General features: G+C 34.2%; 1 protein-coding gene and 1 long non-coding RNA gene across 2 annotated transcripts; one reads left to right on the forward strand and one right to left on the reverse strand.

Annotated features, from left to right (window-relative positions):
* Positions 1-925: 925 nt before the first annotated feature.
* LOC134719352 (uncharacterized) lies at positions 926-23,514 on the forward strand. Its single transcript, XR_010107559.1, has 4 exons — positions 926-1,001; positions 13,632-13,702; positions 21,122-21,202; positions 22,985-23,514. It is a non-coding gene; the product is annotated as an uncharacterized LOC134719352 (long non-coding RNA).
* Positions 9,440-10,905, reverse strand: LOC134718426 (piggyBac transposable element-derived protein 4-like). The gene has a single exon (XM_063580926.1). It carries the CDS (start codon positions 10,892-10,894, stop codon positions 9,440-9,442), a length of 1,455 nt encoding a protein of 484 aa, XP_063436996.1. The 5' UTR covers positions 10,895-10,905.
* Positions 23,515-26,256: the final 2,742 nt, after the last annotated feature.

The raw sequence follows: 26,256 nt of genomic DNA on the forward strand, positions 1-26,256 counted from the left end.
CTGCATTGAAGACCCATTGGTGGCCTTCGGCTGTTGTCTGCTCTATGGTGCCAGTGGAGTTGTTGTCTCTTTGACACATTCCCCATTTCCATTCTAAATTTTATGCTGAATAAACTGTCATTTATAGTTGTTAACTTCTATATCGTGGCTTGTGATGAACTTGAGAGTTGTCTCATTGGCAATCATTACCGCATCTTATTATCTTTACGATTTTCCTGAATAATGGAAGGATATGTATACAGTTTGTTTGATTGTGTATACAGTGAAAGTAATTGATTTGCGGCGCAAAAAAAACCTAAAAAGAGAACAAATTCTAAATACATCAAGAACAAGACGTGTCAATACATTGACTGAAATTACTATAGATACGGTAGAATGAGGATAAAAGTAGGGATATGCTACACTTTTAGTTGTTTTCAGATTTTCATCATGGAGTAAGAGAGAGTTAATTGAGAGTAAATGAGAAAATAAACAGGTGTTTGAGGATAAGGTAGTAGGGACCACATTGCCCCCTCCCTAAATTAATTTTAAGAACCAGATAAAAATTATTAAGGGAACCCTGACTTATGTTATCGGCCTAAAAAGGGGTGCCTCCGGTCATGCTTTAGTGATTCCCTATATCATCAACCAAATATTTCCACAAAAGTCATCATTATCATATATATAAAAAAAATACCAGCACGACATTTATGATTTTCAAAAAAAAAGAAAACATTTAAAAAGTTATAAGATATAAGACTGTTTAAGTGAATATGTTTTAGATGTGAATTCTTTTTATACTCAACAATTCAAAAATTAAATAGTTTTGCCAATAGGCCTACCATGAATACCGTCTAATTTTTTTATAGATTTATCGGAATATTTATAATTTGTATTTCCCGCCCTAATGTCCTCACCAGGTAACAACAACAAATTTGCATTGTGGGATTGAAGTGCACATGTCAAGGCCGCCATTATCACCACAGAAGAAGTTCGCGGGAAAGTAAATAAGTTAAATAAAAGTAAGTTTAGGTAACTGTTATCAATCAAACTGAAGTTAGTTATCATGACCTTATAATTAAACAATGATCCCCGTCTAATTGTAACCTTAATTTTACTAAAAAGTTGCATTTTTTTCAACAGGTGACATTGGGTTGCATGCGACATTTTTGGGAACGGCATGACCGTCACATTGAAAAAAGCTACAACAGTTAAGTATGTGTGAAGTATTTCCGACATAAGTTATAACATAATCCTTTTGTATAAAAAATATTGCGGACACGTATAGTAATTGTACTTGTAAATACGTTTTGCCCTCGGAGGGAAAAGGAGAACAATGGACACCCATGTGGTCATTTCAAAAGAAGTTAGAACAACTTTATCAGTTAACTTTAAAATGTTGTACAGGTTTAATACTATTCAAGGCTTAAGTTTCATTTTGCATTTACAGTAAAGAAATAAAAATTCAAAATGAAACTTTAGCCTTGAATACAATCTCATTAAAATCCGACTAACAGTGGAGGGTAGCGTATCAGAACATCGGATTTTAATGAGATTGGCCTTGAATAGTATATATTTTTCCAACATTTTATTAATTTTTTGGAGAAGCTTAAAGAACTTTGGTATACACACACTCTATTAAACCTGCAGAACTCTTCCGATTATGTAGCTACATAATGGAGGGTTGGATAGGGGACGGGAAACCATGAGTCCAGAGACGGGAACTGTAAGTCAGGGTTGGGAACCGGGAATAAAGGGGTGCCGGGAGACAGACCGAAAGGCAGAAGGGCGCTGTAACAGGAAGTTGGGGGCGGGAAGTGGATATTATTACCCCTTTCTTCTCCTATCCCCCCTCTTTATTAGCTAGTCTATTTAACTCCTATCCTCGTGTGTGTGTATGTGTGCCAATTCAAAAAAGGGGAAAGTGGGGGTACAGGAAAAGGTGCCGACCGTAGACAGCATTGGTAAAATATAGGAGGTAATAATGACAAGACAAAGATTAGGATGACTGGACAGGTATATCCAATCTCTGCTCTCCGCTTCCAACACCCCTTCCACCACCCCTCTTTCACCGTACCAATGCTCCCTGTTGGATGTGGGATAGAGGGGTGACGAGATAGTGATAAATCCCCTTAATGAGGGTGTAACCTCCATTTTTGAATGCGGGATTCAGCCCGTTTTTAAGAGCCTATGTGGTAATTATGCCTTTGTCCATCTCCTGATAAAATGTCATAAGAGTTTTTTCGCCCGTTTCCTTTTTCCCGGCTTCCCATCTCTTCTACCCCCTCTTCCCGCCCATTTGACCACCGCTTCCCATTCCCTCTACCCCCGTCCCCCCTGTCCACTCTCTTATCCATTCACCCAGGTTCCTGTCCCTCACTCCGGTCCCGTCCACTCCAGGGTTCCGGTCCTGTCCCTCAATCCGGTCCCGTCCACTCCAGGGTTCCGGTCCTGTCCATCCCCTCCTTCCTTGGGAGATGATTATTAACAGAGCATTACCGACTAGTTCCCTTCGAACCAACGCCCCTTCGGACTATTGACCCTTCGGACCATTGAACCTTCAGACTATTGACTTTTCGGACCAACGAACTGAACATGAATGGTGTCATCTGGTCAAGATAAGTTATAAATAATAATAAAAGATACATGCCGAACAATAGGCACAGCCTATTGGTCCTTATGTTTTTATCCCCCCTGACCTTACTTTTAGAATTTAATCTCCCAAATATGTTGTGCTGTATAAAATAAAACTTTTTCACACGTTTACTCAACATGTGATGGAATTTAAGCACACATTTTTGTCACATGGGAAGTCACATGAGGCAAAAAAAATATATATCTGTTTCCTGTTTCCTGACCGACCGTTACTGAGTAACCCCCCCGTCCCTACATCTTTTCACAAAGATGCCAACCATTACGATTTTTCTGTTGTTTTCCGATTTTGTGATAAAAACTACGCTATTATGTTCAAAGTCGAATAGTTACGGATTCCTAAACATCGCTGTTCAATTTTGTAAAACACGGATTTTTATCATTACTTTTCTGTCCTGGTCCGGTATTTAGAAAACGCCAATGTAATGCTTCCGGTTTCTTGGGAGTTATCAACCTATTGTTGGGAACTAACTGACTTCCGAAGATGCAAACTTGCATTTTATGAAGTAGCTTTCCCCTTTCTCTACTTCTCCTTGACAAGTCGAGAACATCTGAACAATTAATGATTGGAATACATACATGTACTACAGACAACATGTTAAACGACAAATTTTAGTGCACATCATTTTGCAACCACTTGTCAGTATTTTTTATTGGTACATGTAAATACAAGTTTATGAATGATTACTGAGATTTTTTCAAAAATACGGAAAATTTGATAGTTTCTTACTGATTGTGTCAAAAGGGGTTGGCATCTATGTTTTTATTCAAGTCCAGGAAAAAATTGTTTTCGGTCCTATCCAGATCCGTATCTTACTATGCCCAAACAATCAAAATGGCTGCTCCCAGCACAAATGTGCTACAATTAAGGTTTAAAAAAAAGTCGGCATTGGGAGGATTATTCAATGAAAGCTTCTTTAAAGGGATTAAATCATTTGGGGGTACAGGACCCTAACCAAACATGACATTTAATCGACTGCAAATCTGACCTACCGACCCTGATTTATTTGCCTTGGCAGTAGGAAACAGACATATTTTTATTTTGGCCTGACATACATGTATTTGTCGAAAACTGTATCCAGAAACTGGTCCATCTTGAAATGCTTATGGGCTTCTTCCTAAAGACATGTAAGTCTTAAGTTGTGACTGAGAGCAAAATAAGAAAATTGATGCTCACAAATGACATACACTTGCCTGATGCAATAAGGTGCTGATAAGATCAAGCTTAAATCAAAAGGTGTTTGAAATACAGTAAAAAATTGTGTTGTTGTCAAGTGCTCAGACAATTTTTTGGGGAAAGATGGCTTCAATCTGTTAATCCCATATGGGGTTGACCAGAGTGATTCCCTCACATCATTCATTTTGTTTTTATAGTGTGGAAAAACCCCCCAACAAATCTTTCTCAAATTGAAGAGAAGGAGACCCAGAAATTAATAGTTTGACTAAGGCCTAAATTAAAATATTGTTTGTTTGTCCTTTTCCAACCCTATGTTTTGAAACAGGGTAGGTAGGAAGGTAAAATATTTTATTTTTTCCCCCAAAAAAATAACTTGGCTCGGTATATTATTTGTCATGGGTAGGCAGGTAGGTATAATATTTTATTTTATAGATACAAACTCTGCATAATGTCATTTGTGTCCGTTTTGTTTTTGCAATTAAGTTTTCTTGGACTATATTATTAGTTTTAAAAAAAATATCACGTAGAATGTGAAGCTAATTCATATGCACTACTATTTTATTTTCAAATATCAAAATATAGAGCTGTGCCGCATATCTTCAACGTTTATATGCCTGGAACTTTGAACTTGCACTTATATTCTGTCAGAGACATGTCTCTGATTCTGTACTACGTACCTTGTATGCTTACCTTAAGATTTTCTGAAAAAGATAACTTTGTACTGATAAGATATGTCCGGGCAGACATACATTACTAGTAGAAAAAGTCCCTAGAGTGTTAAAAACATCGTGTGTGTCAATATGATTGTTTCCAATAAAAATGCTACAAGACTTAAAACTCTGACAATTGTAACATATTTTACATCGCATTTATAAATGATCTGTATGGACAACTTGGCGATTTTACTGCCAGATATTCTCCACTTTACAGGGTTTTGTCACTTTTTATTCATATCAGATATCGGCATCGTTAACATAATCATCCTGATCTGCGGATCACAAATGGCCATCCCTACATAGAATACAACGTCCGTTTACAATTAGTTAGTTCACACGTTGATAATTTTGTATCAAACGAACTTTTTTGTAAATGAACCCTGCTCTTTAAGTATAAAGGTACAGAGTAGCGTACGTCATATCATGATTTCAGGAAGCGTTCACATGCTGAACATCGATATCAAACAAATGCTTTGAAACTTCAAATGCAAGTGTTCATGTCAAACACTCAAGTGATACCAAACGGACTGGACCTTATACGTTAAAGATAAAACCCGAGAATTCCGGATAAAATAGTTTTTAGCGGGAAATACAAATATAAGATTTTTGGTAGGAACGAAAAAAATAAAATAAAATAAAATCTTGCTGGTAAATACAAATAAAAGATTTTCAGGCGCAACAAATTTTTAGGGTCGGTCGGTAAAGGGCAAACAATCAATATTTTAATTTAAGCCTAAACACTTTTTTACACAATTCCCTTCTGGTTCTCACGAAATAATTGTACCTTGAGCTCTCCTTTACACTATTTACGTTTCTTTTACAATCCAGAAAAATAAGTATGACGAGATATTCTAAATATATCCAACCTACATTGTATGTTATAGTGAAGTCATTCTTGGAATGCCACACTACGCAGAAGCAGGGATATCCTTCACTGGTCTGGTTATTTAAATCATTCTCAGAGATTGTGCACTAATTACACATTGGTTTTTGTTAAATTTATACGTAATAATGTTTGCTGTAGATGATTCAAACATCAACATGCAAAACTTTAATTTGTAGGTCAACAACTTTCAAAGTAAACAAAAATTGTGGGTTACATGGGATATTGGAGAGAAAAGATTAATTTTTTTTCAGTGTTCTCCCCAGGCTGTTTTAGCACAGCGCTTTTGCAATTCCCCGCTGTCTTATTGCACTGACCGTGTTGCTATTTACCGCAACCGTGTCGCTATATTTGTTTACTTATATTTCCTTTTTTTTAAATTTTTGCTTATTTTTCACTTCGGATCACGTGATCGTCTGGTTTACGATTTTTGAATGAATTATTTCTGTTGTATTAAAGTAACTTCGTGGGACCAGTCTAATAAATTTTACAAAATGGCATTTTTGAAAGATTAAAATAAACAAAGATTTATCTCTTCATTTATGTAAGTTTCACCTACCTGCCAAACCTTTATTTTTCTATAAAAGTCAAAAATGAAGAAATCACTGAAAAATGTTAAAATATAGAAAAATAAAGGTTTGGCAGGTAGGTGAAACTAACATAAATGAATAGATTAAAGCCCCATTTATATAATTCCAAGGCCCTCAGTCGGCTCCAGAAGCGACAAAGCAGCGCATCTATTTTGGGTGGGCAAATATCCAATTTTTGATATTGGACAAGCTCTGACATCCCATGGTCCCGGCTTGTCTGGCAAAACAGTCGTGGGACGTCAGGACTAGTGGTATGATTGTTAAAATTATTTTTTTGTCCCATTTATGTATTCTGGTGACAGGTCTGTGTGTCCATTCATCCGTCTGTTTGTCTTGCTTTAGGTTAAAGTTTTTGGTCGAAGTAGCTTTTGATGAAGTTGAAGTTCTGTGAACTTGCAACTCATGTAATGAAATAAAAACTTTGCCGCTATTTTTTTCCAAACAATGACCAAGGAAAATAATCCAATCATTCAAAATACGGTTAAAATAGGCCCATGGACAACTCTGACCAAGGCAAGACGTACCACTCAACTCAAAATCATGGCTCAAAAAATAAAACAGAAAAACTGACCTACCTACCCTATTTATTTTGATGATGTAACAGTAAACCTTAAACAGACATATATTTTTTGGGGTCTTAATAAAATTAAAGCAGAGGTTAATAAAATTTCCAAAACTAAAGCCACAGAGTGAATATTTGTTGATAACGCTGACGACGAAATGAAGGATTGCGTCAAAATGCTGGCTCCACAAAAAAGTTTAGTTTATAAATTGTTATGCTGGATCCCGGCTGCTTACTACAAATGTAGTATGTTTGTTGTTAAAATAGAAACAAAGTCCAGTTTTCATAGAGTGAATAATTTGAACAGAAACACGAAGACTTGAATGAAGCATAAAATTTTGTTATTTATCAGTATAGTATATAAGATGATCTGAATTAAAATTGCATATTAATATGGAATGAGTAAGTAATTTTTGTTTTGAATTAGAAAAGAGTGCCATCTAAAATTTTCAGTAACAAAGATAGCGGTATAAATTAGTACCAAGAAACTGATATACATGTATGTATTGCCAAAGTGAGTTACTGTTGAAGTAAAATGTTCCTGATAAATCAAATCTTAATTTGTTAAAACGTTTTAAGTATTGGTCAACTATCGGGTCATTAACATTTGGATCAAGAATCTTTGCAAACCATGAGGCAACATTTGGGGGATTTTTACCAAAAATAGAGTGGGACATAAACTTCTCCTTAGAGCTTCTCTAAACAGACTTTGTTGCACTTCATCTGGTGTGGTACGGGTGAATAGATATAGGAAGATGTGGTGTGAGTGCCAATTAGACAACTCTCTATCCAAATAACAATTTAAAAAGTAAACCATTATAGGTTAAAGTATGGTCTTCAACATGGAGCCTTGGCTCACACCGAACAACAAGCTATAAAGGGCCCCAAAATTACTAGTGTAAAACCATTCAAACGGGAAAACCAACGGTCTAAACCCTGTTAATTCATTATAAATTTAAACATATTTTGTAATTGTCCTATACAGAACCCAATATGTAAGTCAATAACCACCTGAGTTGAGATTTCTCAAACTGCAATGGCTACTTAGTCCTCTAACCAGACCTGGTCATTTTTTACCCCTGGGTCATTTAACTTTTCTGTAAAAAAAATTTTTTTTTTTCCCAACAGAGACAAAACATTTACATGTTGATATAAAATTACGCATGGTAACCAAAAAAAATGGCCTGCCTGCCAGGTCTTCTAGATTTTTCCTATGTGAGGGGAAACCAACAATTTATTTTCCATGGCCTTAAAAGGCCAAAAAAAAAAATGTCTGTTTCCTTCTCCCAAAATGATTTAATCCCTTTAACACTTTCACTACTGAATTTATTTTTTCCGCGGGTTTCTGTGGCCGAGGCAAATTTGCACGCTCAGATTCCCCAGCCTGAATTAATTTCGTGATCGGTGCTTCAAGAAAAGTTGCAACTTGAAAAACGTGCTGCAACTGGAAAACCACGGCACAGATTGCAAAAAAAACTGATACGGAAGTTGAATAGATTACTGTGTTTAATATTTTCTATGTCTTATCAAATTGAAACGAATAATAAAGTCCTTATGATGTTTGAAAGTTTGATTTTGTTACCTTGTTTGCTCAATGTTGCCAAAATTTCGATACTGAATACGTGTAAAATGCATTTAAAACGTATAATATCCGGCAAATCGCTATTACCGAGTCTTCTCATTTATCTTATCAATCGATTTGGTCATTCAAACATCGTTTATGGCAAGTTCGAAGCTTTTTATCTTTCATTATTGACCGTTTTGACTTTCCGTTTACGACCGCCATTTGTACTGATGAAAAGACAACTCTGTCAATCGACGAACGACTACTCTTTTTCGATGTACAATAATATATGGAACCACATATACGTTGTTAAAATTCAAAACACTGTTTAATTTTGATAAGAGCGATTATCAAACAAATTAGATATGAAATTTATGATTCATACTCCAAGAATAAATGTCACTATTTTGTTTTAGAAACTTTGCAAAAAAAAAAAAAAAATGCAAAAAAAAATACTTTTCAATGCTAAAATAAATGCTTTTCAAAAAGAAACCTTTCTATGATCTTCTATACTCAGATTCAACAAAGACAAATTATATTATGCCTTTTTTCAATCAGCTCTTGCAACTTATTTTAGAAGAATAGAAGAATAGAGCAGAATAGCTGGCCAGGAATGTCAGTTATTTACTATACTATTAAATATAGAAATAAATAATCAGAATCACCATTATGTACAAGAACATTTGTAGTTTTTTTTTTTTTTAGGCAAAGGTAACTTTCAACTTTCTCTAGTACCAATTGTAATTCCTCGATATGTTACAGCTTTATTCATGGATTCACTATTTGTATTTCCAGTTTTAAAATCACTCAGTTTTCGAATTTCATTATATAGTATACAAGTCTAAATTGAAACCAATGTTCAAACCTGTGTTCTTTCACTTATAAAATGAAATTTTACATTCATTTATTGTGTACACTCATAACAGGTATTCTCAATTCTTGATCATTCAGTGCAGGGTTTTTTTCCATATCAAGTTACAAAACTTAAATGTACTGGAACTGAAAGATATTTTTTTTTATCAGTACATGTATAACTATAAAGTCTTCAAAATAATTTATAAATTTTCAACAATAAGATTTAAACCAACAAGAACAAAAAACAACCAACATTCAGTGACTCACCTATGAATTGTGTGCCATTCACTCAAGGATTATTTCTTTGTAATTCTCTTGCCTTTCCTCACATTTTTTACACCAATTGTCATGATTATTCAGTTAATTAACGGTCAATTTGAAAAAAGTTTAAAAGTTATAACACAAATCCATGAATAAAACTGGAACAATAAACGGTATTAAACAAAGAACACAAAGTCAGTCTAGCAGTAATTCTTCTCTGTATGGTAAATTGTGAAGCATTGAGGCATACAGAGGTGTTTTCCACATACTGAACACCCATATTTAGTTTGTCTTATATTGTCTTGCTTGCCATTCTTCTGTCTCATGTAACAGACATGACACCTGCCTTTACTATTTAAAGTTGTAGGCATGTGTCTTTGAATCAATCTCTGATCAGGGGCAAGTAATGGCCTTCCTCTCCGTACCCCGGCAGAATATCCATTGATCAATCCTTTTATCAGCAAACAAGAAAACTGAAGGAATGTGAGGTTTGAAGAATGGTTTGGACTTAATGTGAATAATCTGTAGGCATTAAATTTAACCATCTCAAGTAGACTAAAAAATACTTTTTTTGGCCATTTTAAGGTTTTCTGGTGATAACAATAATACTGAATGTATTGATCTGCTTTGTCAACACCACCCATATTACAAGTGTAGTCAACAATAGCAGATGGGCAATTAAACTCCTGTCTTGCAAATTGGCCGTCAACATTTACTGAACGAGTAACTTGACCAATGCTTTCATTGTGTATTGTTGACAATACTGATACAGTTTTTTTGTCCTTCCAAGATACCGCTAACAAAGCACCTTTTTGCCTGAATTGATGGTCTCCACGAGTTACAACATTAACTGGCTTTTTGCACATGATATCTTTTGGCAAACCTGCCCTAGTGTTACGGACTGTTCCACATGCAGCTGTGTCATAATTCTCCCACAACTCTAAATAAAGGTTAGGCGATGTAAAAAAGTTATCGGTATAAACATGATAGCCCTGACCTGCAATATTTGCACCTTCTAAACAATTCTTTACCACCGAAGAACCCAGACTGCCCTCTGTTCTAACTGTTCTACCTGGATACACATCTATATATTGTATGTAGCTGTTGGCAGATTCTGCCAGCATCCAAACCTTTACGCCCCATTTATGTGGTTTACTTGGTAAGTATTGTTTCAATAATGTTCTCCCTTTGAAAGGTACCATACACTCATCAATGGTGACATTTCTTTTTGGTATATATTCTAAACCAAATTTATTATTTAAATGGTTAACTACAGGTTTAATTTTATATAAAGGATCATAATTTGGTTCTCCTTGTCTAGGTTCATTTGCAACGTTAGAGAAATGGAGGTACCGCAATATTTGGGTGTATCTGTCTCTGGTCATTGTTGATGAAAATATTGGGGTGACCATAACTGGATCGGTTGACCAATATAATTTAGTAGATGGTTTGCGATTTATTCCCATTTGGTAGGTTAGACCAAGAAATGCTTTAATTTCTGGTAAAGTTGGGATACTCCAAGGCATTTTGTTATCGTTTGGCCTGTGCTGAATGTTATAGTTGGCATAACTATCTGTTTGGTTAATAAGAAACTCAAGAAATTGATCACCCATGTAGAGTTGCCAAAAATCTAAGACTTCCTTTTCAGCACCCATGACGCGACTTGGCCCAGTGTTGCCACGAGGGTTAAATAAATGTGGTAAACCCCTTTCATAAATATCAAACCTAGAGTGCCATCCATCGCCACCATCTCCTCTCTCATCAATATGCACCTCCTCCTCCCCTTCATCCTCATTTTCAGACTCATTGAGATCTCCATCACTGTCATCCCCTATCCCCTGTTCACTCAAAATAACTCGCAACCTTTCCTCAGCGGCCAAAACCTCTTGTTCGGCATTTATAACATCAGTTTCACTAAACTCTTCAAAGTCGCCGTCAGATTCGTCTGACGACATTTTTAGACTGCAATAGTAGCAGACGAACTTGTACTTCCTTAATTAATTTCGTGCATTTTCCCGTACATTCCAAACCCAATTATCTTTTCCCCTCGAAACCGGTGACAAAAAATTGAAACTACATGCAAGTCTTACCTGTCTTGTGCCTACTTATGGGGAAAAGGGCCTACCAATGATTGCTTTCATTATTTATAAATATATATTGAATCATTTATTATTATTATATATCCAACATTACCTATGAAATGTGAAGGGCTCCTTTAAAAGAGCGAAAACAGCCGTACTTCCACTGCTTGTTATCGAGAGGAGCCATTTTGAATCCTCACATGACCTCAAAACGTGTTTCCGGTTCTAATTTTAGAAAATAAAATTTTCCGAATTGATTTATTTACCTTTCACGATGTTATTAATGCTGCTGAAGAACTAAAATATGACCCTCAGGTATCGTAGATTTTGATTGAATCATTGATTTCAACTGTTAAGAACGGCAAATACCGTAAAATTGCGGTTTTCATTGGGACAATATTTATGTATCCTGAAAGATACACTCGCCCTGCGCATCATGTATCCTCAAGGATACACCCGCCATGCGCATTGTGTATGCTCAAGGATACACTCGCCGCGAAAGGGTTAAAGAAGCTTTAATTGAATAATCCTCCAAGTGCTGTCATTTTCAAACTCGCTAATTGTGGCACATTTGTGCTGGGAGCAGACATTTTTTGTTTGGGCATAGTAAAATACGGATCTGGATTGGACCGGAAACGATTTTTTTCCGGATTTGAATAAAAAGATCTAGGGTCGGGGGGTTTGAGTCAGGGTCGGTCGGAAACAGGAAACAGACATATTTTTTTTTGGCCTAATGAAAAAAAGGTTATGGATATTCATAATTTTTGCATATGACAATTAACTATAAAAAGCTTCCAAATAAATTTTCCTTTAAGTACAAAAATGTATGTAAGTAACAGTCTCGCTACCATTCAAACGACTGCTCCAATCGAATTCTAATCTGACTGCAATTTGAGTTTTTGATTCATTTAAAAAAAAGGTTTAAAAATACATTGAAACATAAATTGCTTACTCAATAATTTCTAAAATTAAACTTAGAAGTTGTCTCAACTTGAAGCAATTATTGTTAGATAAATCAGCCTATTTCTATAGCCTATCTAAACGTTGGAGATTCTGACGCAAGACCATAGATTTCAACACGGTTTATTTGACCATTTATTTCCATTCCCTATCTGGTTACCGATTGGCTGCCAGTCTATCCCGACTACAATCACAGCCACTCATTGTAGTACAAGCTTCTAGGTAACAGTTAAAATTTAACGTCATTTTACTTATCACCTACGGAGAGATAAAGCAGAACTTTCCAATTGATACATGGGAGATTACTCTCCCAGGAAACGAGACTTTATCAGTTTGTGTTAGTTTTTACGTATCTCTTATCACGTGTTGTGATTACGTTGTATTTCTAGTATGATTAGGTTTATAGGGTTATCTAATACCTGTATTTACCTATATATAGTAAGTATAGCTACTTATTCTAATCACATCATTTGTATTTACCTATATATACTTATCTTATTGGAAATAGCAGGTCACATACAATTGATACTTTATTGTTTGGTGGCATTCCTTCAATTAATGTACAATAGACTATTTTCATACTGCCCACTTTTGACTCTCGAATATATATTGCAAACTGTGCAATTTAGAGAAATTAACTTGTTTTCCAATGATTTGTCTTGTATAGAAAATATAAAACATATTACCCTGCCCTGTACCTTCCCCCCCAAATTGCACCCACTAAAAGCTTTGATTTACTTGCTCAAGTGTATGTTACCTATCCGAGTGTCGTAAAATTATGAACTTGGTGATCAAAAGTCTGTTATTGTTATATAAAATACATGTACCAGTAGTCTATTCAAGCTTTTCTACAAAGTACTTTTTGCTTGCACAAGTTGCTTTAAGGATTGCATTTCCCTTTGAATTAGGTATGGTCTTTAGCAGTACCTCCGATGTCTCCAAGCCGATAGCTGATAATTAAATAATGTTGCATTAATGTGGAATTGTCATAATAGATAAGGTATAAAGAAATTTTTGTATTTGTACTTTTGAGTATAATGTTTAAAAGTATAAGGAGATGTGATATGACTGCCAATTGGACAATTCTTAATTCAAGACTAAAAGAACAAGGACAATTTAAAAAGTGTTAAAGGTCATTTAAACCGTTGTACAGGTAAACAAATCCTTCTAATCTTCTTATCTTTTCAAACTTCATGAACTTTTATTGAATTCCCTCTATGTGTGCCTCATTTAAAGCGTAACTGTCAATATAGGCCCCTGATTGAACCCCTCAGAGGTATAAATAAAAAGTCTGGATAGTATTGGAAGTTTTTACAGTGTGTTGATATTAGGTTTATGTGATATGTTATAGGACTGGTCAACGAAGGTATTCCCCCGTTACAGGCCGTACAGTGGCGTACAGTGGAATTAACACATAGCATGGTGAGTACAAAACTTTTTAAAATCCGACCTGCTTTTATAATACGTTCTTGTCCATTTGTTTTTGATGTGTTTGTCATTTAATTTTGCCATCATGTGATGATGGACTTTCCGTTTGGATTTTCTCTAGTTCAGTATTTTTGTGATTTTACTTTATAGTACTTCAAATAAACACTGGACCCATATCACATGTCCTGTAAGAAATATATTCAGTCCAGTCAATTTTCGTTAACTTTCACATAACATGGCAAGTACAGAACTTATAAAAATCCCAGCTGCTTTTATAATATGTATCTTAATATAGTACTCCAAATAAACACAGGACCCTTTATCACATGTCCTGTAAGAAAATATATTCAGTCCAGTCAATTTTCAGTAACTATCACATAACATAGCAAGTACAGAACTTTTAAATATTCCAGCTGCTTTTATAATACGTATCTTATAGTACTCCAAATAAACACAGGACCCTTATATTCAGTCCAGTCAATTTTTGTCAATTTGTTGAACATTCCTAAGAAAAATCTGAAGAATCATCAATTCTTTCCTTTAAACATCGATATCAAATCGTAATTTCTAGGACTGACATGACTTGTTAAACATTTATAAACTAGAATAATAGAAGACATGACTTATAATAAAAAAAAGGAATTGAAATCCTAAATTTTATTTTGACATCCATAATTTTTCAAGTGTTCACGTTGCATTCTTTACATTAATGTTTTATATTGCACCTTTAAATTTCACTTGAAAATCCTTTGATGTTTACATGTATTTAAAGCAAATTTGAACACCGGAAAATTTTAAGTACTGTTATTTTTTGATTTTTTTAACCAATATTGCAACAGGTAACTTTTTTTCTTCTCAGTTTTGGATTTTGAAATTAGCAGGGTCCACTCACCAATGGCCTCTACAATTTGGTGAGGTCTCTACTACTTAAATTTCTGTTTTTCTTGTATCATGTATAAAACTCATTCAGTCTGCACCAAAAGCTTTTTCAACTACGCCGAAGGCCAATATTCTGAAATTTCTTGTTGGTCAAAACAAAGTTTTGCAAACTCTTACTAGTCCGATTGAAATTTTACTAGTCTTGGACATCAGACTAGTGGCTAAACATGAAGACTGTATATTGGCTACCAACATTAATAACTGCCAAACTGGGTATTTCCATATTATAGATCATACATGTATGATATACTAGAGCTGAAGGTTTATTTTCTTATACTTGTACATACATCCAGTGCAAATCCAGAACTTTTCATAATTGGGTCTATGAGTGACCTAAAGGGGGGGGGGGGAGGCTTTCAGTTATTCCCTATTTAACGATCCAAATTTTCCCCACAAAAGGGGAATAAACCTAAACCTAAATAACAAATCGTTTTATAGCAAAAGTATTAAATCTGAATTTTATGTAATTTCATTGCTCTATTAAAAGAGGGACGAAAGATACCAAAGGGACAGTCAAACTCATAAATCTAAAACAAACTGACAACGCCATGGCTAAAAATGAAAAAGACAAACAGAAAAACAATAGTACACATGACACAACATAGAAAACTAAAGAATAATCAACACGAACCCCACAAAAAACTAAGGGTGATCTCAGGTGCTCCGGAAGGGTAAGCAGATCCTGCTCCACATGCGGCACCCGTTGTGTTGCTTATGTGATTACAAATCCGGTATTAAGTCATGGAGACTAAAATATAAATAAATTATATTGCAATGAAATATCTTCTTACTGTTGGACTCACCATGGCAAAAAAATGACCTAGACTGGCCTGAAATTTTTTTTAGGCAGCAACCATTTTATTTTCGGGGGGGGCTATGTTTTTTTTGGAAAGTGTTTCCAGTTTTTGAAGAAGAAAAAACATTTTTTTTTTATTCTGAGAAAGAAAAAAAAAATGTTTGTTACACCCTCAGTTGCCACTATATGTAATGCTAAAATTGAAAGAAAAAATTGTTTTCGACTCGCCATGAAAAAAATAGATTGAAACAAATTGTGCACTCTTTGTTTATGATTTGTTATACATGTAATGTGTACATGAATTATGATATGTTTGTGTGAAGTAAATCTTTTCTATGAGGCCATAATAAATAATAGGTTTGTTTGCCCAAACGCTACCTACCCAGAAAAAAAGCTGCCTTCTCAAATTCTTTTATTGTCCTGATTTGAAGAAGTTTTTTTTTAATCAAATAGGCATGAAGACTAATAAACATCAGATACTTCAATTTCTTTTTTGAAAAAAAGAAAAGAAAATGCCTATATAGCTACCTACTATCTCAACCTTTGGGTAGGGTTTGGGCAAACCAAAATATTTTTAAGTGTGGCCTGAATCTGTTATCAAGATAGGCACAACATTCTACAACGTGCAATCATGAACAAAGGGAAATAATTTCAATGTGCAATCACAAACAAAGGGAAATAATTCCGATCCAAAGTTCAAACATACCCATCAAAATACAATTTATTGTTTTATTACGATTCTCTTTACCCTTCAGTGCTCACAGACCCTCACTGATTTCCCAAGCTATGAATTACAGTTGGATATGCCTTATGAGCATGACGATGCTTGCTGCTTCTTGATTATTTCAGAATATGTTGTCAGTTAAAAAAAAACACAACTTTGACTTGTGTGTACTTATTTCTATATTATAGTTGTGTAGTATGAGCATGTAGTATCTAGTAGCTGAATAGGTTTAATTCTGACTGTTTTCATTTGTAAAGATTAACATAATCTGGTCTATAAATTATGTAGAATAAATTTCTTAGTTCAAACTTCCTTGGCACACTAGTGCCGTAGTGGAATGAAAGAGTCGTGTGTACAGTAGCTTATGTAAACTTAAACATGTTAAAAGATCAAGACAGTTAAAAAGAAGTGTTTGTAGATATAGGTAAAAAAAATAAGGTGAAAGTCACTACAAGGATGAAACACAAATCTACTGCTGAAGCCATTAAATTTTGAAATAAACAGTACACCTGTTTCAGTTAGTTGAATGATACTCTAATTTCTGTTGATATTTTATACATATGATAACACAAAAAGTCCTTCATTTCTACATTAGTTGACATATATTGATATGAAAACATGAGGGTCTGCAGGATGCATATGGTATAACAGACTAAACAGTATAAAGAATAGTAAGCAAAAAAGTTACGAAATGGGTTATTTTGACATGTGTGACTTGCATTATAGGTGCATTGTAGATCTATCAAACTTTTCTCAATGTTTCCCATCTGACAATTTCTTTGTGGCCAGTCAGACAATTTCTCCAATTAGAAATAATTTCTTGGTTCATCAATCGATTAATCATCTGTTGAACTTTGCTCCTTGTTTCAGGTTTGACTGTGATTAGCCTGGTGTAATGGTTGGGAATTGAGCAATGCAGTATGCTGTATTTGTATTGCACCCTTTGTTTAAGGTTTGATTGTGATTAGCCTGGTGTAATGGTTGGGATTTGAGCAATGCAGTATGCCGTATTTGTATTGCACCCTTTGTTTAAGGTTTGATTGTGATTAGCCTGGTGTAATGGTTGGGATTTGAGCAATGCAGTATGCCGTATTTGTATTGCACTCTTTGTTTAAGGTTTGATTGTGATTAGCCTGGTGTAATGGTTGGGAATTGAGCAATGCAGTATGCTGTATTTGTATTGCACCCTTTGTTTAAGGTTTGATTGTGATTAGCCTGGTGTAATGGTTGGGAATTGAGCAATGCAGTATGCTGTATTTGTATTGCACTCTTTGTTTAAGGTTTGATTGTGATTAGCCTGGTGTAATGGTTGGGAATTGAGCAATGCAGTATGCTGTATTTGTATTGCACTCTTTGTTTAAGGTTTGATTGTGATTAGCCTGGTGTAATGGTTGGGAATTGAGCAATGCAGTATGCTGTATTTGTATTGCACTCTTTGTTTAAGGTTTGATTGTGATTAGCCTGGTGTAATGGTTGGGAATTGAGCAATGCAGTATGCTGTATTTGTATTGCACTCTTTGTTTAAGGTTTGATTGTGATTAGCCTGGTGTAATGGTTGGGAATTGAGCAATGCAGTATGCTGTATTTGTATTGCACTCTTTGTTTAAGGTTTGATTGTGATTAGCCTGGTGTAATGGTTGGGAATTGAGCAATGCAGTATGCTGTATTTGTATTGCACTCTTTGTTTAAGGTTTGATTGTGATTAGCCTGGTGTAATGGTTGGGAATTGAGCAATGCAGTATGCTGTATTTGTATTGCACTCATTGTTTAAGGTTTGATTGTGATTAGCCTGGTGTAATGGTTGGGATTTGAGCAATGCAGTATGCTGTATTTGTATTGCACTTGTCCCGGCCTTCATACCTTGTAACTGTCTCCGCAGAGTCCATGTTAAAGAGGATATCTTTTCTCTATGTTCAATTGTGTCTATTGTATGTTTGGTATGCTATCTCTATATTTTTTTTTCTATATCCTGTATGATTTGACTAGCAATATATAAGTAACAGCTGAATTCAAACTTAAGCTAAATTGGGTAAAGAACTTTCTAAAAACTCAAAAATTCTTCCTAAAGACCGCCTTCACAATAAACTTTCGAGTCCTCAAGCCCAAGGTTCAAATTAAGTTTGTTTCTATTGGCTTGAAGTGCAGAATTTTACTAGTCCGAAATCAAGCCATGACTGCTGTCTGCATGGTTAGCCATGGATGCCCCAGACTAGTAAAATTTCATACTGACTTAGTAATTATATTTGTTTGGACCAATAAGAAAAATGTCAGAATTTTGATCTTCAGAAATAAGAAAAATGTCAGAATTTTGATCTTCAGAAATAAGAAAAATGTCAGAATTTTGATCTTCGAAATGGTAGTTGAAAAAGATTTTGGTGCATGCTGTGGCTTTATGACTTGTGATTCAGCCAGAAGACTTTAAAGAAAATTAGGTAAATTTTTGTAGGTTTTGTTCTCGAATACTCGAGATAATCATGTCAAGATCATCCACGACTATGTTATATTTGATGTATTAAACTATGAAAATTCTTATGGATTCTATTGACCTGATATCAGTGCAGTGTAATAACATTGTACTATCCTTCATTGAAGAAGCAGTGATTGTTCAGCTTGGGTTACCGTCAGTAAATAAAAGATGTATAGAACGGATTCTATTTAAATTTGGTAGTATTATTATTATTCAATAGAACCATTAGTTTAATAATTCAGCATTTAAACTGGATATAACAAAGTCCTTTATATGGATGCACGGTTAATTGACCGGGAATGAATACAAAGAAGTAATAGTACTGGTATAAATGTGCATAGTTTTGAGATCAGATTTTTCACAGTGTATTATATATAGATGGGTTTTGTTCAATGGTTTTTATATTATCTTGATTAATATTTTGAATGGCCCTAAAATGATTATAAATGATGTGCATGATCAATCTGTCTTCAGTGATGAGGTCTATTGGACTTTGAATGGACTTGTTTAGAGGTCTATTAAACTTATTTATATACATGTATATAGTGAAAACTGTCCCTTCAGGACTGAGGGTTTTGTTCATAGTACAAATGTAATAGGCAGATGCATATGGTATTCACATGTACAGGTGACAGACAGTGCTTGTCAGGGATTGAAGTTAAAATTTTGGCATCATGAATGAATGAATACTTTATTCTCTTAAAACAATTGCTACAGAGAACATATACATATTAACAATATACAAACTTATATAGCATCATAGCCCACATCTTATATTTTGTACCCAATATATATAGTTGTACAGAGGCGGATTTAGGGGGGGACCGGGCCCTCCCTTTTTGGAAAAATATTTGGTTGCTTATATAGGGAATCACTGAAGCTTGACTGGAGCGGCCCCCTCTTAGGTCAGTCAGTGGGCCCCCACTTATGAAAATTTATTGATCTGCCACTGTTGTATACATGAAGAAAAGAAATTTTAGTAGCCCATACCAAATTTAAGGGGCTTTTGGCAAGCAGGCCCCTGCTCATTTCAAACCCTGCTTGTTTATAGGTCTCATGGTCTATTTAACCAAATAAATTAAATATAAGGATATATTCACAGTCTAAACTGTCTCTAAGGGATTGAAGTTTTGTTCATAGTAGATGGGCATTTGCTTTTTACAGGGGACAGGGCTTGTTCAGAGAACTGTCTTTGTAAATCCTATAGATACAGTTATTTGAAGGTTATGTTTTGAGTAATTGGGTAGTTTGATACCATGAAAATGGGTATTGAACCACATCTTCGTATACCAATGTACATGTTATCCAATCAATGTTGCATTATTATAATGAATCCACAGTGTGGAATGTTAACAAAACTCATTGCATGTGTACTTGATATTAGTATTAAATGATCTTTTTATTTTCTTTAATAATTAGGTAATAAATTGTTCACAAAATAAACCATGGCTTTATTTATCCCTGAACGTATGTAAATAAACTCATTATAAATACAAGGCATATGAAATCTTAATATGCAGAAAGCAGGGGCAGATCCAGTCATTTCCAAAAAAAAAGGGGGGTGTACCAACGGTATGTCCCAATTCTAATGCAATAATCATAAAATAAAAGTGAAATAGAAGGCAGAATGAGGATGAAATCTTTTCATGATGGTCTTAGACAGGTCAGCTAGGCTTTCCAAAGAAGCTGCCCCCAGACCCCTTGTCGTAAAGCACCAAGCTGTCGTATGGCTTCTCCAAATGCATGTAACAGCCACCTATAATTGTAATTTAGCCTTCAACTTCAATTTCAAAGGAAAGCCCTGGGTCTACTGTGTATTTATGCCCTAATGCAAAAATTATTTGTGCAGTTATGTTAATGTGGTACCTAACACTACAGGGAGATAACTCTGTAAGAATTAACTAAACATTTAAATAACTTTATATTGTTGTGAAATATTAAGGTATATAAACAATGAAATTTTTCTGATTAAGTGGTTGGTTCAAATTTTTTGAAAGTTACATTTTTGTCAATGGGTCAAAGTAAACATTTTGTCAAAATTATATAAAAATTAGCAGGCCAAATCAATTTGTCAAGGTGTTGGTTACCACTTTACATTACATAAGTTGAAATAAAAAGAAAGTAATTAGTTAATAAATTTTTTTTAGTTTTTTTGTTGTTGCATGTTTGATAATTGAAAGTGCTTAACTAAATGAGATGCGTATTTAAACATGTAACATCCCTCCTCAGCAATGGGTATTTAAATGCATAACATCCCTATTGAGTAACGAGATTTGTATAGGTTAAATAAATCTGTCTGTATTTAATATGTGTCTATAAGATTATGTCAACATGCCTATATAAGATATTGACAATTGTAAATGCATATTTGTCAATTAAGTTTTTACCAAGAAGGCGGGATTCAGGTGTAGCTTGCAGTAGCTTGTTTTCTTTAAACACGTCTCTACATCACAGGAAGTGAAATTAAATGATTATTTTAAATTTCAGGTCCCCGCAGAGTATTAACCATATTTAAAGAATGGATTTAACTCTGAATTCAGAGGGAAGGAAGGAATACAAAATTATAAGGTAATAATGATCTTGTTATTAATTAATTTAAATCCTTTAAATATATATTTGAAATATTTGCCACTGGATTTGAAGCAGGAAATGATCAATTTGAATTATTTTTTAGACCACAAGAATTTTATGAAGCTTTTTTGTGTATGACTGAAAGATTCAACGCAAGTTAAAAAAAATATATTCCCTGTTTTACTGATAAATAGACAGTTTATTACAATTAAATTCCAAACTTATCCTTAGGGACGACATCAAAAGATCCAGGGACAAAACTTAAAGGTGGCCCAATTGCCCATGGCTCCTAGATTTTGAGCTGGGCCCCTAAACTTTCAGTTAAATTTCAGTTGAACATATAGAAACTAATTATGAAACATTTGGTCTGGGCTCCTAGCTTGAAATTCCCAAGTTTAGTCCTTGAGATCAATTAAGGATAAAAAAACTTCATTCAAATAGTTTGGGTGTGGGGTTTAAACTTGATGCAAGTTTTGTTTATCCTACATCAATTTTACATATATCCATATGGGTCAATCAATTGTTCCCAAATTAAGTTTTTTTTATCCTACATTGAGCTTTTGATGTCATCCCTTAACAGTTTAGCAAAAGTAACAGAACTTTTAGATTTTTATTTTTTTTTCATTTAAAATTTTATGCTAACATGGATGAGTAAAACATTGCTTGTTAATTTCTATGTAAGAAGATTTTTTTTGGAGGTTCCTAAAGTACTTAAGTACATTTATTTTCTGACTCTTGCAGTACATGTACTGTATATTTTTTTTATTAAAAATAATTATTTTCAATAAATCGTTATAATTATTCATGTTAAACTTGGATCCAGGATTTTGGAAATGGTGACCCCCCACCCCCCCTGATTCCACTATTAAATTCACTACAGGGTAGTGGTCTGCTAAAGTCACTAATATTAATATCAAACACATGTTTAACTTTGAATCTTGAATAATTTATAAACAAGGTAGTTCTTATTTATAATCCAAATTGATTTTTTTCTGTGACCAGAAACTTTTCAAGAGACCATTTATCAAATATTGAATGTGTAATTCAAACAAGTTTAGACAACTCTTGGCAGGTTTGTCTTCGTTTTGTATTTTAAGACAAGACTCGGTAACGTGGAATTAATTTGATAAGGAATGGTCGATAAAAAAGGATTAAATGTTGTGTGTATTGCAAACCTTAGGTTTAAATTCTTTACAAAATGATAGGTAATAAAAAAAAACTGCAAAAGTTATTGAAAAGTATAAACTTTGTTATAAATATTCATTTGAATATTTATTTAGAATTTGTAAAAGAATATGAAATTTGATGTATAATTCATCCTTTTAAAAAGTCTTTAAAGGCCGGCTTTCCTTCTTTTAACCTGTGTACTTTTGATTTTCTTACCCCTAAATGAATTGAATAGGCCAAGCAAAAGAATTACAGTTTTCAATCATATTAATTTTATACAGTTTTCAATCAAATAAATTTTTCACTCTAAATTTTACAAATTTCACCTTATTGTATAAACTAATAACTTGTCATCAAAAATATTGCATAAATCCGTAAACAACACTGACTTGAGCCGACTATTACCCATCTGTACTACTGTGGATTCATTATTATTACTAGGGAACCACGAATTACACATGATTAAAAGGAACATATGCAGGCTTTGCCGAAACCACGAAATTATATATCCACGAATACACAAGATTTCATTAATCCATGAAAAATTGGTACCCACGAAAATAAATGAATCCACAGTACATTGTATTTGAATTTCAACATTTTTTGTTGCAGGTATTTAACTAGGGTAAGACCAGAGTTTTATGAGTATGCAGATAGGGGGTCAACATAAAAGCCTATAGGGGGTGAACAGAATAGCTGATAGGGGTTGAACAGAAAAGACAAAATGATCAAAAAAAATAAAGAAAAGAGAATAACAAGTTGCTAAAATATAAATACATGTTATTAAGGGGTACAAATTAAAGAATGCAGAAATGAATTACCCCCTTTCCACACCTTGAATGGGGCAATGACCCAGCTTTGATTTAATCTCTGCTTGGATTAACAGATTTATGGATTAAACTAATCTATTATTTAGTTGATTATTCAGATGTGAACTTTAACCGTGTTTTAGACATAACTAATAGTCTTGCTTTTTATGCCCCATTTAAGGGCATTATGTTTTCTGGTCTCTGTCCGTTCGTTCATCTGTCCGTCTGTCCCACTTCAGGTTAAAGTTTTCGGTCGAGGTAGTTTTTGGTGAAGTTGAAGTCCAATCAACTTGAAACTTGGTACAAATGTTCCCAATCATATGATCTTTCTAATTTTAATGCCTATTAATTAAAGATTTTACCCCATATTCACAGTCCACTGAACATAAAAAATGGAACTGAAAGTGTGGATGGACACATTCTTGGTTTTACATTTATGAGTTTATAGGGAATGGTTTGAGAGAATTTCAGAATATGAATATAAAAGCTATTTATGACAAAATTCAGGTAAATTCCAGTGTATAAAGACAGTTTCAGAAAAAAAGAGACTTTTTTCAAATTTTATGAAGGTCATCCTACAAGTGATGAAGACATTCTACAGGTGACCTTGTAAATTGTTTTCCCTGCATTTTCTACAAACATAGTATGAAGGTCATTTGATTGTATGAAGGTCAAGTGGGTATCTTCTATTACTTAGATGTAAGCAGTTTGTGTAATTACCAGCATGGCAGAGGGGTCATGAATTATTACCCTTGACCATCCCATCTGCCCTTTAAAAGGGAGTTAAACCTTACTGTAGCAGAGGGGGGCATTAATTTTATCCTTGACCATCCCATCTGCATGTTAAAATGTAGTTAAGCCTTGCTGTAGCAGAGGGGGGCATTATTTTTATCCTTGACCATCCCATCTGCATGTTAAATGTAGTTAAGCCTTGCTGTAGCAGAGGGGGGCATTATTTTTATCCTTGACCATCCCATCTGCATGTTTAAATGTAGTTAAGCCTTGCTGTAGCAGAGGGGGCATTATTTTTATCCTTGACCATCCCATCTGCATGTTAAAATGTAGTTAAGCCTTGCTGTAGCAGAGGGGGGGGCATTATTTTTATCCTTGACCATCCCATCTGCATGTTAAAATGTAGTTAAGCCTTGCTGTAGCAGAGGGGGGCATTATTTTTATCCTTGACCATCCCATCTGCATGTTAAAATGTAGTTAAGCCTTGCTGTAGCAGAGGGGGGCATTATTTTTATCCTTGACCATCCCATCTGCATGTTAAAATGTAGTTAAGCCTTGCTGTAGCAGAGGGGGGCATTAATTTTATCCTTGACAGTCTTCTTCTGAACGTCCTTATTTGGTTTCTGTTCTCTAACTTTAGTTTCAAACAAATAATTTAAAACTTTTAAAAAAAACATTGCTTATTACCACAAACACAGACCAAGTTCAAAAATCCAAAATTTAGAAAAAGGGTTCGAGGGAGATTTTTACCAAAAAAAGATATTTTGCTTATTTAAAAAAAAACAACTATCTGACAATCAAATTCATCATAATAAACATATTCAATGGGTGCAGTTAGGGATTGAATTCATGTTCATTCAACTTGGAAGATAAAAATCCAAAACTCAAGTCATCAAAATGTAATGGCAGAATGATTTGTATTAATCCAATTATTTAAATGTTTTTAATTAAGATCACATTCCTAAGTCAGCTGTCTGCTTCAGAGGTCTTCAGATTTTATGATAATTGGAACTTATTCTAATTTAAACAAGTACCAGTTAGAGATTTTAACGAAATAATTCCAAAGTTTTGTCAAGTTTTGATTCTTTGCTTTGTGTATGAATTTCATAAAATTTGGATGAGAAATTGAGTTAACGGAAACAGAAAGGGGAAAGCCTGACAGACAAACATGACAGTTGTTACAAAAATGAAATTTTTCAAAATATAATTTCAAATATTTGAAGATTTCTTATAATATTTTTTTGTGTTTAATGGCGAGTGATTACTGTTTGTTTGTTGTCTATTCTTTCCACTTTCTTCGTCTGCAGTATCTGTGTCAGACTCCTCTTAGTCTTCAAATCCTTAAAATTCAAGTCGGTGGGTCGACTGAAATTGTCAAATGTGGCAATCAGCCTGACTTTTCATCATTGTTAATCCTAACTGCGACTTAGCGACCATACATTTCTCGGCTGCCTGTTAACTTTTGAAAAAGATATTTTTTTCTTTTTGAATTTATATTTTGTCAGTGAAGTAGCCGGTACTTGAAGCCAACGCAAACAGCGGAAATCAGCCGTCTACCGGCTACTTTGGAAAGCCCTGATCATTTATACCCAATAAGAGCAGTTAAGATCAACTATAGGAAAAATGATCAATGACTGGTTGAATATTTCTGCCATCTGAAACTGTCCTGTTTGTCATCAGGAATATCATAAAATGTAATACATTTACAGAGAAAGGGGATACATTAATGTGCTATTAACCCAAAAACACAAATAACCTGCTTCTGTGGTAACCATTTTGGGCTTCGCAACAGCATGTTTAATACCATGAACTGATTTATTATATATTGTTTATCCAGTGGCAACCATTACATACTTGTTACTTGGTTCTGTGGTAACCATTTTGGGTATTGTATTAACAGCATTGTTTATCCAGTGGCAACCGTTACATACATACAATTATTCTGTATATGACCCTGTTATGGAAGTTGGTTGGTTAATTAGTATAAAACTGTACAAAACATTTTTGCTTGTTGGTTACTTGGTACTGTAAAGCAAATATTTCACAAATTATCAGAACAAACATATAAAACAATTGGTCATTGAAGGGTCTTACTACTCAGAGAAATAACTTTTTATATAGCCCTATGTTAAAGTTCAATTGTATGAGATATTTATCTTGGTAACATCAAGCTTTAAAACAGCCATGGTTAAAGCATGTTAACTTAACTATGTGCATTAATTCACTTCTGATTCACATTTCATGTATGTTCATGGTGTGACACAATACCCAAGGAAGACGAGGAGGGTCCATAAAGGTTTTACTAGGTACTTGATGTGACACAATACCCAAGGAAGACGAGGA

This window comes from Mytilus trossulus, chromosome 5 (assembly GCF_036588685.1).
Source record: "Mytilus trossulus isolate FHL-02 chromosome 5, PNRI_Mtr1.1.1.hap1, whole genome shotgun sequence".
Taxonomy (NCBI): Eukaryota; Metazoa; Mollusca; class Bivalvia; order Mytilida; family Mytilidae; genus Mytilus; species Mytilus trossulus.

What these genes read in the sequence shown, in the direction of transcription:
- LOC134718426 (XM_063580926.1), bottom strand. Translation starts at nt 10,894, where the DNA reads ATGGGTGCTGAAAAGGAAGTCTTAGATTTTTGGCAACTCTACATGGGT.